General features: G+C 42.0%; 2 protein-coding genes across 2 annotated transcripts; both read left to right on the top strand.

Moving 5' to 3' along the window:
• Positions 1-4,271: 4,271 nt before the first annotated feature.
• On the top strand, positions 4,272-6,643 carry TAF7 (TATA-box binding protein associated factor 7). Its single transcript, XM_068536040.1, has one exon. The coding sequence runs from the start codon at positions 5,040-5,042 to the stop codon at positions 6,087-6,089; it is 1,050 nt and encodes a 349-aa protein (XP_068392141.1). The 5' UTR covers positions 4,272-5,039; the 3' UTR covers positions 6,090-6,643.
• A 4,680-nt stretch (positions 6,644-11,323) lies between these two features.
• LOC137758504 (mitochondrial ornithine transporter 2) lies at positions 11,324-12,229 on the top strand. Its single transcript, XM_068534523.1, has one exon. It carries the CDS (start codon positions 11,324-11,326, stop codon positions 12,227-12,229), a length of 906 nt encoding a protein of 301 aa, XP_068390624.1.
• The last annotated feature ends 228 nt before the right edge of the window (positions 12,230-12,457 follow it).

The following is a 12,457-nucleotide window of genomic DNA, read 5'->3' as shown; positions in this document are numbered from 1 at the left end:
TTGCAACAAAACCATTGCAACAAAAAGAATAAAATACCTAGGAATAAACCTACCTAAGGAGACAAAAGACCTGTATGCAGAAAACTATGACACTGATGAAAGAAATTAAAGATGATACAAATAGTTGGAGAAATATACCACGTTCTTGGATTGGAAGAATCAACATTGTGAAAATGACTATACTACCCAAAGCAATCTACAGATTCAGTGCAACCCCTATCAAACTACCAATGGCATTTTTCACAGAACTAGAACAAAAAATTTCACAATTTGTATGGAAACACAAAAGACCCTGAATAGCCAAAGCAATCTTGAGAAAGAAAAACAGAGCTGGAGGAATCAGGCTCCTGGACTTCAGACTACACTACAAAGCTACACTAATCAAGAGAGTACAGTACTGGCACAAAAACAGAAATATAGATCAATGGAACAGGATAGAAAGCCCAGAGTTAAACCCACGCACATATGGTCACCTTATTTTTGATAAAGGAGGCAAGAATATACAATGGAGAAAAGACAGCCTCTTCAATAAGTGGTGCTGGGAAAACTGGACAGCCACATGTAAAAGAGTGAAATTAGAACACTCCCTAACACCATACACAAAAATAAACTCAAAATGGAATAAAGACCTAAATGTAAGGCCAGACACTATAAAACTCTAGAGGAAAACATAGGCAGAAAACTCTATGACATAAATCACAGCAAGATCCTTTTTGACCCACCTCCTAGAGAAATGGAAATAAAAACAAAAATAAACAAATGGGACCTAATGAATCTTAAAAGCTTTTGCACAGCAAAGGAAACCATAAACAAGATGAAAAGATAACCCTCAGAATGGGAGAAAATATTTGCAAACAAAGCAACTGACAAAGGATTAATCTCCAAAATTTACAAGCAGCTCATGCAGCTCAATATCAAAAAAACAAACAACCCAATCCAAAAATGGGCAGAAGACCTAAACAGACATTTCTCCAAAGAAGATATACAGATTGCCAATAAACACATGAAAGGATGCTCAACATCACTAATCATTAGAGAAATGCAAATCAAAACTACAATGAGGTATCGCCTCACACCAGTCAGAATGGCCATCATCAAAAAATCTACAAACAATAAATGCTGGAGAGGGTGTAGAGAAAAGGGAACCCTCTTGCATCGTTGGTGGGAATGTAAATTGATACAGCCACTATGGGGAACAGTGTGGCGTTTTCTTAAAAAGCTAAAAATAGAAATACCATACAACCCAGCAATCCCACTACTGGGCATATACCCTGAGAAAACCATAATTCAAAGAGTCATGTACCACAATGTTCATTGCAGCTCTATTTATAATAGCCAGGACATAGAAGCAACCTAAGTGTCCATCAACAGATGAACGGATAAAGATGTGGCACATATATACAATGGAATCTTACTCAGCCATAAAAAGGAACGAAATTGAGTTATTTGTAGTGAGTTGGATGGACCTAGAGACTGTCATACAGAGTGAAGTAAGTCAGAAAGAGAAAAATAAACACTGTATGCTAACACATATATATGGAATCTTAAAAAAAAAAAAGGTTCTGAAGAACCTAGGGGCAGGACAGGAATAAAGACACAGACATAGAGAATGGACTTGAGGACACGGGGAGGGGGAAGGGTAAGCTGGGACGAAGTGAGAGAGTGGCATGGACATATATACACTACCAAATGTAAAACAGATAGTGGGAAGCAGCCGCATAGCACAGGGAGATCAGCTCAGTGCTTTGTGACCACCTAGAGGGGTGGGATAGGGAGGGTGGGAGGGAGAGGCAAGAGGAAGGAGATATGGGGATATATGTATATGTATAGCTGATTCACTTTGTTATAAAGCAGAAACTAATACACCATTGTAAAGCAATTATACTCCAGTAAAGGTGTTAAAAAAATTAAACAAACTTAAAAATTCAGTTCCCCAGTCAAAACAACAACAACAACAACAACAACAACTGGATTTATCAATAGACATTAAGGTAATGGTGATGTGGCAGTGCCCTTAGCTTTAGGATCAATGTAACTACCCCTCAAAAAATAGCATTCAGAAAATGTATTAAACTCAAAAACAGAAAATATGTTTCAGGATTGAAGGAGGTACATACTTTAGGGGAAACCTCAGTTGATCCTTTTAATTATCTCTGACAACCTTCCATTTCAAGGTATTAATAACTAAAATACACCATAATTTTGGCAAATCTGAATTGCCCAGAATTTGTCTCAAGTTGTTTTCTGTGACAAAGATATTTGAGCATCATAAAGCTCATAGGCAATTAAAATGCAAAGCAATATTTGGATTACTTTCATGTATAAGCATGGCCTCACATTTTATAGGGTTAAATAAAGCATTATGCAAAGGCTAGCATGCTAAACTCACATCTATGAAGTAAGTAAAATCAGGTACAATTAAGGGACAAGCACATTGGAAAAATTTCTTCAAAAAGAGGAAATAGATCATCCTGGAAATTATATATACATCAGCTAATATTCTTCAACACATTACAGAACAAAGAACTAAAGTACAGTTATGTTGAAGAGCATAATTTTCCTTCAAACTTAACATAAAAAACCAAACTGGTGCCAAACCATTTAAATTCCACCCCATGATACACAGTAGCACAGTTGACGAAACCAAAGGGGTCACATTCACACACGCTATTTGCAAACCTCTGGCCTCATAACAATTGGCACGGTCCGTGACTGGAGAGGAAATGTATATATAAAGTGGCTCTATCTCATTTTAAGGTGACATACAATGTATTTTCTCTGACAAATTATTATAGGATTTAGATTATATTTATGTTCTTTCTGGATGGATCAATTGTTTCATTCAATTAGCAAATATTTTTTATCTCACACGTTTTGATACTAGGCACTGGGACCGGATGAACACGATATTAGACTCCTGATTATCATGGAGCTTCCAATCTTAGGTGAGGGAGACAATAAGTACATAAAGAAATAAAGTGAATTTTCTAAATGTTAATCACATTTTAAGTGAATTCTCTAAAACTTAGATGCAGGTGTTGATATTTTAGAGAACAGAAATTGAAATTTTAAGGACCTTGATAATCTACCAAACTGATCCTATTAATAAATAAATGGAAGTGAATAGGAGTAAGTGGAAACTGTTACACAGTTAGACTGAAGCACTATAAATACATGTTGAAGAATACTTGACCACCTAAAGAAGAGGCAAGCAGAAAAGTTATCCAAACAGTAGAGGTGGATTTTTTAAAATTCCAAACTAATTTAAAAATTACTGGCAAATGAGTAGAAGGAAGTAATACTTCAATTATATTCTACTTTAATCAGACTATTCGTCTTTCAGGCAACTGTCCTAAATGAACATGGGCCTACAGAAGAACACTACCTTCTCTGTTTACATTTATATCTACGTCAAACACATTAAAAAGAGGAATCACTACTCAGCCATAAAAAGGAACGAAATTGGGTCATCTGTAGAGACGTGGATGGATCTAGAGACCCACACAGAGTGAAGTCAGAAAGAGAAAAACAAATATCATATATTAACGCATATATGTGGAACCTAGAAAAATGGTACAGATGAACCGGTTTGCAGGGCAGAAATTGAGACACAGATGCAAAGGACAAACGTACGGACACCAAGTGGGGGAAGTGGCGGGGGCGGGGATGAACCGGGAGATTGGGATTGACATGTATACACTAACATGTATAAAATGGATGACTAATAAGAACCTGCTATATAAAAAAATAAATTAAATAAAATAAAATAAAAAAAGAGGAATCACCCTTGTTCTCTCAGGGGGTCTTCAAACCCGAAACAGACCGAGTCATGGGCCTCCTACGGACATCTTCATAATCAACAAACACAGAATTATAGTGGGCTGCATGTCCTCACTCCACTGACTTGGGTACTTTAAAATCCACGGTATGGTTAGTTATGAATTCTTTTATCGGCTCCAGATTGAATATAGCCTGTGGAGATGCCGAGATGTTTCCAGAAACAAACACCATTTCCGCACGGACGCCCTATCTCCGGCAATCACCCGGAAGCCTAGGAGGTATCCGGCCCCACAGCGATCCGGTAAAAGCCCTGGCTTAGCGGAGGCGGGCGGGAGAATCTATGTCCTCCTTAGAACCGTTTTCTCTAAATACTCTTAAACCAACAGCTCTTTACAAAACATAGTCTTCATCCCGTTAAGGGCAAGTTCTCGCGAGACGACAAGACCGGCCGGATAGCGTAATCGCGCATTGCGCCTGCGCGCGCTGGGGCAGCCCGCACTTCCGCCCGAGGGGTGTTGCGACTCACAGTAGCTTCCCGTCCTGGGTGGTGACGTACCTGTTTTTTCTCGGCTAGGTCTGCAGCAACGGACGGAGGCCCGCTGAGCTGCGGAGTTGCAGAATCTGGCGTTCGGAGCTGCGGTTCTTGGCGAGATTTCGCGTTGCCCGTCCTGAGCCATTTCACCGATAATCAGCGGATCGCTTTGCCAAGTGCCGGGAAGAACAAAGGAATTCGGAAGGAGACGCTCGGCTCCCGGCCACCTTGCTCTGAGTGGCTTCCTTTTCCGCTCGCGCCTGTCCGGACAAACTGGACTTATAACCGTCACTGGATTGTAAGTACCCGAGGCGAAGAGAGCTCACTACGCCCCGCTTTTTGCGTATCTTTGTTCCGGGAGAGTTTGTGGACTGGGAGTATCTGCTGAGCCTTACTTTCTGTGCCGAAAATCGTTCCGTAGGAGCCGCCATTTGCTTTCCCTGCGTTGTCCTGCAGCGGCATCTAGAGGTTGGAACTTGGTATTGCAGCTAATAGATTTAAATGGACCTGAGTAAGGCAATGTGTCAGTAACGACTGGTATTGTCACAGCATATTTAGAACGACTTGGGGCTTAATTCAGAATAGACGCTTAGTTGCTGTTCTACCTAGAACTCGTTGTAATTAAAGACTTCAGTTTATAAAGAACTGGACTTTCTGTTGAAATAGCTGAAATTTTTTAGTGCAACAAGTGGTTATTAGAGAAAAAGTGAGTCACAAAGAAATAAAGATGAGTAAGAGCAAAGATGATGCTCCTCACGAACTAGAGAGCCAGTTCATCTTACGCCTACCTCCGGAGTATGCCTCTACTGTGAGGCGGGCGGTACAGTCTGGTCATGTCAACCTGAAGGACAGACTGACAATTGAGTTACACCCTGATGGGCGTCATGGAATTGTCAGAGTGGACCGGGTCCCACTGGCGTCAAAATTGGTAGATCTGCCATGTGTTATGGAAAGTTTGAAAACCATTGATAAAAAAACCTTTTACAAGACAGCTGATATCTGTCAGATGCTTGTCTCTACAGTTGATGGTGATCTCTATCCTCCTGTTGAGGAACCAGTTGCCTCTGCTGATCCCAAAGCAAGCAAGAAAAAGGATAAGGACAAAGAGAAAAAATTTATATGGAACCATGGAATTACTCTGCCTCTAAAAAATGTCAGAAAGAGAAGGTTCCGTAAGACAGCAAAGAAGAAGTATATTGAGTCTCCAGATGTGGAAAAAGAAGTAAAGCGGTTGCTGAGCACAGATGCTGAAGCTGTCAGTACCCGTTGGGAAATAATTGCTGAAGATGAAACAAAAGAAACAGAAAATCAAGGCCTTGATATCGCTTCCCCAGGAATGTCTGGCCACAGGCAGGGCCATGACTCATTAGAACATGATGAGCTTCGGGAGATATTCAATGATCTCAGCAGCAGCAGTGAAGATGAAGATGAGACACAGCATCAAGATGAAGAAGATATAAACATCATTGACACTGAGGAAGATCTGGAAAGGCAGCTACAGGACAAGCTAAATGAATCAGATGAACAACACCAAGAAAACGAGGGAACTAATCAGCTGGTTATGGGAATTCAGAAACAGATTGATAACATGAAAGGCAAGCTCCAAGAGACCCAGGACAGGGCAAAGCGACAGGAGGATCTCATCATGAAAGTGGAAAACCTGGCTCTCAAGAACAGATTTCAGGCTGTGCTGGATGAACTGAAACAAAAGGAAGACCGAGAAAAGGAGCAGCTCAGCTCTTTGCAAGAAGAGCTAGAATCACTCCTAGAGAAGTGAAGAGAGTTTTGATACTTAATTTCATTCCTGACAGTGGTCAGCCTTGAAAGAAAAACTTTGTTTTCATCACCTGGACTAGATAGTAAAACTTTGCAGTAGTTCCCAGTTTCCTCCACTGCCTTCTATTGGATTTGTCTTGTAGACAAATATAACTGTGAATTTCTATCTCATTTGTCTTTTCGAACCACTTTGGTGGGTGTTTGTCCTGTAGGAAGTAGGAATGTATAGACAGATAAATGTAGGGAAGTTGTAGGATTAGCGGAGTGAACAGTTCAGTTTAGTAATTTATCACAGCTTCACTGCAGGACTTTGCTGCTGTTTCTCCATTTACCAGAAGCTGCCATTGCTACTCTGTGATGCCATCTGAGATAAATTAGTAGAGTCTAGTCTGGTGGCAGTGAAGTTTGTTTACATTATGTTTTGCCATGCTGTAGCTATTTTCCCAGTTATTCAAAGCAGTTTTCCACATTTTGCATTGCAAATCATTTCATAAAGTTGTTTTAACAAATAAAAGCAAGTAATTTTCACCTAATAATGTGTCTTGCTCTTTTAGGGGTAGTGGGTATAAGATCCTCTTCTGAAGTGGTTTCTTTTTGGGGTTTAATGGACTGACCAATTGGATTCTGTTTTGTAGGAAAAGAAGCAGTTGTGTTAGAATTTAAGAAAAAGAGGAACAGCAGAGGCAAAGAAATGGGGAAATGTCATCTTTGCATTATGTTTCCAATCCACCTGCTCCATTTGGAGGTCAGGAAATAACGTTCTTAAACTATCCTAAACTCTTTTTTTTCAGCCTGATCTCACCACATTCTCTCACTATTTTCAATCTTGAGCTTATTTACATTTTTTTCAAGGAGTTTAATTACTACTCTTTCTCTATAATAGTCTATTGGGATAAATACTATTATGCATCTATCATACCAAAGTCTAAGTTACCTGTTGCTCGTGTCCTCACTAGACTGTAAATTCACTGAGATTAGGTACTTTGCCTTGTTAGTCACTGTAAACTTACTAAAGAAGAGTAAAGAGATTCAAATCACAAGGTCAGGAGATGTGGTGCCTGGGTTTGTATCCTAGTTCAGTGACCTAGTTGAGATTGAACTTGGGCAAGTAAATTAATCTGTTGGTTTCAGTTTCCTCATCTCTAAAATGGAGGTGATAATATTACCTACCTCAGGGCCCTTGAGTTGTTGGCTATTGAGTTGATACATATAAGGACTTAGAACAATTCCTAGAATAAAAGCAAACTATTATTGCCTATTTACTAGGGTCTGAACATACAGGGATTAAAAATTTGAATTAAAGACTGATTGAAATGGTAGAAAAGTGTGTGAAGAAACAGCTGCTTTAAATGGGGTTGACTGATTTCAAATTAAAGAATCATTCTAAATCAAAGTTTATAAATTACAGCAGAAACAAAGTTTGCTTCAAGTACATCCGCAGCATAAGCAAACTGAGTCAGTTTACTACTGTAGCTTTGTTTTTTATTTGATTCATTTACAGCTTGGTTTTGCATAAATATTAAAACCTCCATAATGAAGAGTAATTATCTGTTATGTCAACTTCAAAAGAGAAAAACTTAACTGAAGAAGATTGGGATCCATTTCCCTTCATGTAAATCCAGAGTTACCAAAAAAGACTCACTTTTCTTAACAGCTCCCTTGCCTGATGAATGTGATGTATAGTTGGGCTACGGTTTTCAATATTTCTGAGTTCATGAATGGAAGTTGAATTTTTTTAATTAGTGTTTTAAAATATTATAAGAAAAAACTCACTGAAAATTTTAAGCAGTGCAGAAATTTTACAAATTCTTAATTTTATTCACTCCCCTACTGCCGGTCACTTAGGTTGTTCCATTTGAAATTTGCTATTACACAGAATGCTGCAATAAGCATGTCAGTGTGGCCTCTGTTTTGCATTATTTCTATAGATTAGGTAAATGGGATCTTTATGTTCACATCTAAATGTCATAAAGCCTGACATTTTGAATTTGTAGATCAAATGTTAGAGACAAAAAAATTTGGATAAATTGTGACAAATCATGTCTCTGAAGGACTGTCTGGAACTTTGCTTAAACTTTTATTACCTAGTAAGAATTGTGTGAAAACACAGACTAGGAAGACTGCTTACCACACAGCAGGTATTTTGGCCTTCTTTCTGTATTTCAAATGCCCAGCTCTTTCACACTACAGAGCTTTACTTATATTACACTTACATTTCCCTTTTCCTGGAACAGTCTCCAGATAACTCTCATGGCTAGCTTTTTGTTACTCAGCCCTCAGCTCAAACCTTACTTTCTCTGGTAATCCTATCTGGCTACTCAATCTGATTGCTAGGGAACATGTGATGTGGGTGTGCATCTTGTTAAGGGTGGTGGTCTTCACTGAAAATTTGGAAGTTCCTTTGCTATTATTTTCCATGTATGCGTGGGAGTACATGTGCTCCAAGTCCAGCTGTTTAAATATATTTCATGGAACTTGAGATCTGTGTATTATTGCACAACTATGTCTGATAATTCAATGAAGTTACAGACCATTTCCCTATTAATGCCCTCATGATCCCTGATGCTGATTACTAACTTGGTTTCTCCAAAACATATACATACATGAATTTAATGCAAAAGCATTTGATGATTTATTGTAGTATCCTGCATCTCTTGTGTTCGTAAAAACTCAGTATGTGCTTTTAAAAAATAAACAATGAACCATAGGTAATTAATTGACAGTTTTAAAAAACCAAAACATTTTTTAAAAACCCTCAAATGTGAGGGACTTCCCTGGTGGTGCAGTGGTTAAGAATCCGCCTGCCAATGCAGGGGACACAGGTTCGAGCCCTGGTCCGGGAAGATCCCACATGCTGTGGAGCAACTAAGTCCGTGTGCCACAACTACTGAAGCCCGTGCACCTAGAGCCCATGCTCTGCCAAAACAGAAGCCAGCACAATGAGAAGGCCGTGCACCGCAACAAAGAGTAGCCCCCGCTTGCCGCAACGACAGAAAGCCCGAGCGCAGCAACAAAGACCCAATGCAGCCAAAAATAAATAAATAAATTTTATTTTTAAAAAACCATCAAATGTGATACGACATTTAAAAAATTTAAATTTAAAAAATTAAAAAATTTTTTTTCTAGTTTAAAATGGCACCTTGTTCTCATGAATCTCTTTTCTCTGTCAAATAGCCTGCTAATATAACATAGTAACCCCCAAGGGCAAGGAAAATAGGAGATGAGACAACAGTGGATGAGGGATGTCAATGTTTTCAGAAGGCCAAAGCAGATGAAGAAACGATAATTCAGAGATCACAGAAAGTTACGTGCTAAATGTCTGCAAGGAGGTATACCAAGGAGAAACAAACCCACTTGATATAGACACTGAGGCTCAGTTTTTGCAGGCAGTTTCCAAGGAAGAGGGAAGGTGTGAGGCTAGAAACAGGATTCATTAATGTCTGTGTTCAGGGACTTCCCGGGCAGTCCAGTGGTTAGGACTCTGGGCTTCCACTGCAGGGGGCACAGGTTCCATCCCTGGTCTGGGAACTAAGATCCTGCATGCCATGTGGCACAGCCAAAAAAAATAGTAAGATAAAATCTGTGCTCAGAGCTGTTGGATGTCCAGGAGCCCTATCTCACTCAAGCCAGATGACTTTTCCTTACCCATCCCACAGACAGAAAGTTTATTTTCTGGGTAAATTGAACCGAAGAAGGCACAGATGGAGGCTGGGGGTCCATAGCATTGAACAAGGGAATTGTGTGAAAGTCTGTTTTCTGACTGTAGGATGTCAACCCTCTTCTCCCACTTGGTGTCATTAAATCAGTACCCAAGGTAAACACCACCCGCACCCCCCCTCCCCCGCAAACACACACAGACACACACACAGTCAAGATTGGAAGATTATTCTCTGAAGAAACCATGTGGTACCAGAGAAAAGAAATCCAGATACATTTGGGCACTCTCCAAAGAAAAGGCCAAGTCACTATTTACTACAATGAAGTCTACCTGTTGACAAACAGTATCCATGCACAATCTGCTTTTAGGTGCCTCACTTTTAAATATTAATTGATAGCCAAAGAATCAGACAAGGAAAGCTTTCTAAATGAAAGAATCATTTTAGCATACTTTCTGCCCCCTCCACCATTTTGTTTTTACCCCCAAAGTAAAATACCGCCTAGGGCTTAAAATGTAAACTTTAAGAGAATTCGTTCCAACGCTGGGATTATAAGCATCTGGGAGGATAAGTGTGTCCTGACAGCGGTACCCTCACTGATGCCCCAGACTGCATCTTGCCTACTAGGCCTGTAGTCAGTTATATCCAGAACTTCTGCTGCATAAAGCTGCATGGCTCCTCAGCAAGAACCCCGAGACAGCACGCACAGAGCGCTGGAGCCACACAGGTCTTTTATATCAAGTTTTTTAGCTGTATATAAATGTTTTCCAATGCGATTGTACAAGGCCTTGACTTACCTCTAGAAGTAACGAGGGCCCTGCGTCCCACCAGCTCGCAGGGCTTCAGGCCAGGATCCCCGGCGATGTTACCACGAAATAGGGGATCTGCCCGCCTCAGGCCTCCCCCGGCGTACCCTCGGCGAGCAAAGAGCGACACCTGGAGAGGCGCGGCGGCCCGCACCTTTGTGGAGCCGCCATTCCTCTCCGGAGACGATTAAGGGTTTTCTGATCCGAAGGAGCCACCGATTGTCAGGTAAAACCCCCCAAGTGTTTGTTCATTTTCCCTATTTTAAACCTTTGTCTCTGTAGATTGACCCTTTGACCCCAGGCGCGATCAAGCACCTCCCATTTTGTTTTGCCGGGAGTTGGGAGGCGGGGGTCTCTGGCCGAACAGGAAGGCGTGTCTTCCTCCGCCGCAGCAGCGCCTAGAGTTTCTGGCCGTAATCGCAGGAATTTATCGGACAGCTTTCTATTGCTGTATTGAGATTCATTAGAAGTGTTTCTCTAGTCTGCCCCGGGGCCCGCGGGCGCTGGGACGGCCGGGCGGCGCGGAGCGAGCGGGCGGGCGGCTGACGGGTTTAGGGCGCAGACGCGGCGGCTGCAGGGTGCCAGGAGAGGCGCGCGCGGGCCCGCGGGCCGGGGGTTATTGCAGTGCGTGGGGAGGGCGGCCCGCGGCCTAGTCTGGAGTTAAGCGGCTTCTCCCGCCCCGGAGAGAGAGCCAAGAGCAGGCGGGACACGGGACGCCCTCCTAAGCTCCAGAGAGTTCCCTTCCTCGGAGACCAGAAGAAGAGTGGGCGAACATGAAATCCAATCCTGCCATCCAAGCCGCCATCGACCTCACCGCGGGGGCCCTGGGGGGCACAGCATGCGTCCTGACCGGGCAGCCCTTCGACACAATGAAAGTGAAAATGCAGACGTTCCCTGGCCTGTACAAGGGCCTCGCCGACTGTGGCCTGAAGACGTACTCCCAGGTGGGCTTGCGGGGCTTCTACAAAGGGACCGGGCCAGCGCTGATGGCCTACGTCGCCGAGAACTCAGTCCTCTTCTTGTGCTACGGCTTCTGCCAACAATTCGTGAGGAAAGTGGTTGGATTGGACAAGCAGGCGAAGCTGAATGATCTGCAGACTGCGGCCGCCGGTTCCGTCGCCTCTGCGTTTGCCGCGCTGGCCCTGTGCCCCACTGAGCTCGTGAAGTGCCGGCTGCAGACCATGCACGAACTGGAGATGTCAGGGAGGATAGCAAAAAGCCATAATACAGTTTGGTCCGTCGTGAAGAGTATCCTTAGAAAGGATGGCCCCTTGGGCTTCTACCACGGACTCACGAGCACTCTATTTCAAGTAGTACCAGGCTATTTCTTCTTCTTCGGTGGCTATGAACTGAGCCGATCGTTTTTTGCCTCGGATGGATCAAAAGATGAACTAGGCCCTGTCCCCTTGATGTTAAGCGGTGGAATTGCTGGAATTTGCCTTTGGCTTGTCATATACCCAGTGGATTGTATCAAATCCAGAATTCAGGTTCTTTCCACGTTTGGAAAACAGGCAGGATTTATCAGAACTCTTTTAAGTGTTGTGAAAAACGAAGGAGTAGCAGCTTTATATTCTGGTCTGAAAGCTACTTTGATTCGAGCGTTCCCTGCCAATGCGGCACTATTTTTGGCTTATGAATACAGCAGGAAGATGATGATGAGCCAGTTTGAAGCACACTGAAGTGTCTTGGTGAATCTGGATCCAAGTACACGCCTTTGAGGACTATAATTTAACTCAGAGTTTCATGGAGCACTGGACCAGTGTGGTATTATTTTTGACTTCATGGGAACTTTGCTTTTGTCTTCCCTGCTTATATGCTACATCTTAACCTTTATGGAAGAACCTCTACTTTATATCATATAATTTCTGCCCATAATTGTATTGAAATAGAAAAGTTGCTGCTCTTGT

Source organism: Eschrichtius robustus, chromosome 2, assembly GCF_028021215.1.
Source record: "Eschrichtius robustus isolate mEscRob2 chromosome 2, mEscRob2.pri, whole genome shotgun sequence".
Taxonomy (NCBI): Eukaryota; Metazoa; Chordata; class Mammalia; order Artiodactyla; family Eschrichtiidae; genus Eschrichtius; species Eschrichtius robustus.
The sequence above is the reverse complement of the archived record's forward strand: the minus strand, read 5'-3'. Positions and strand labels throughout refer to the sequence as shown.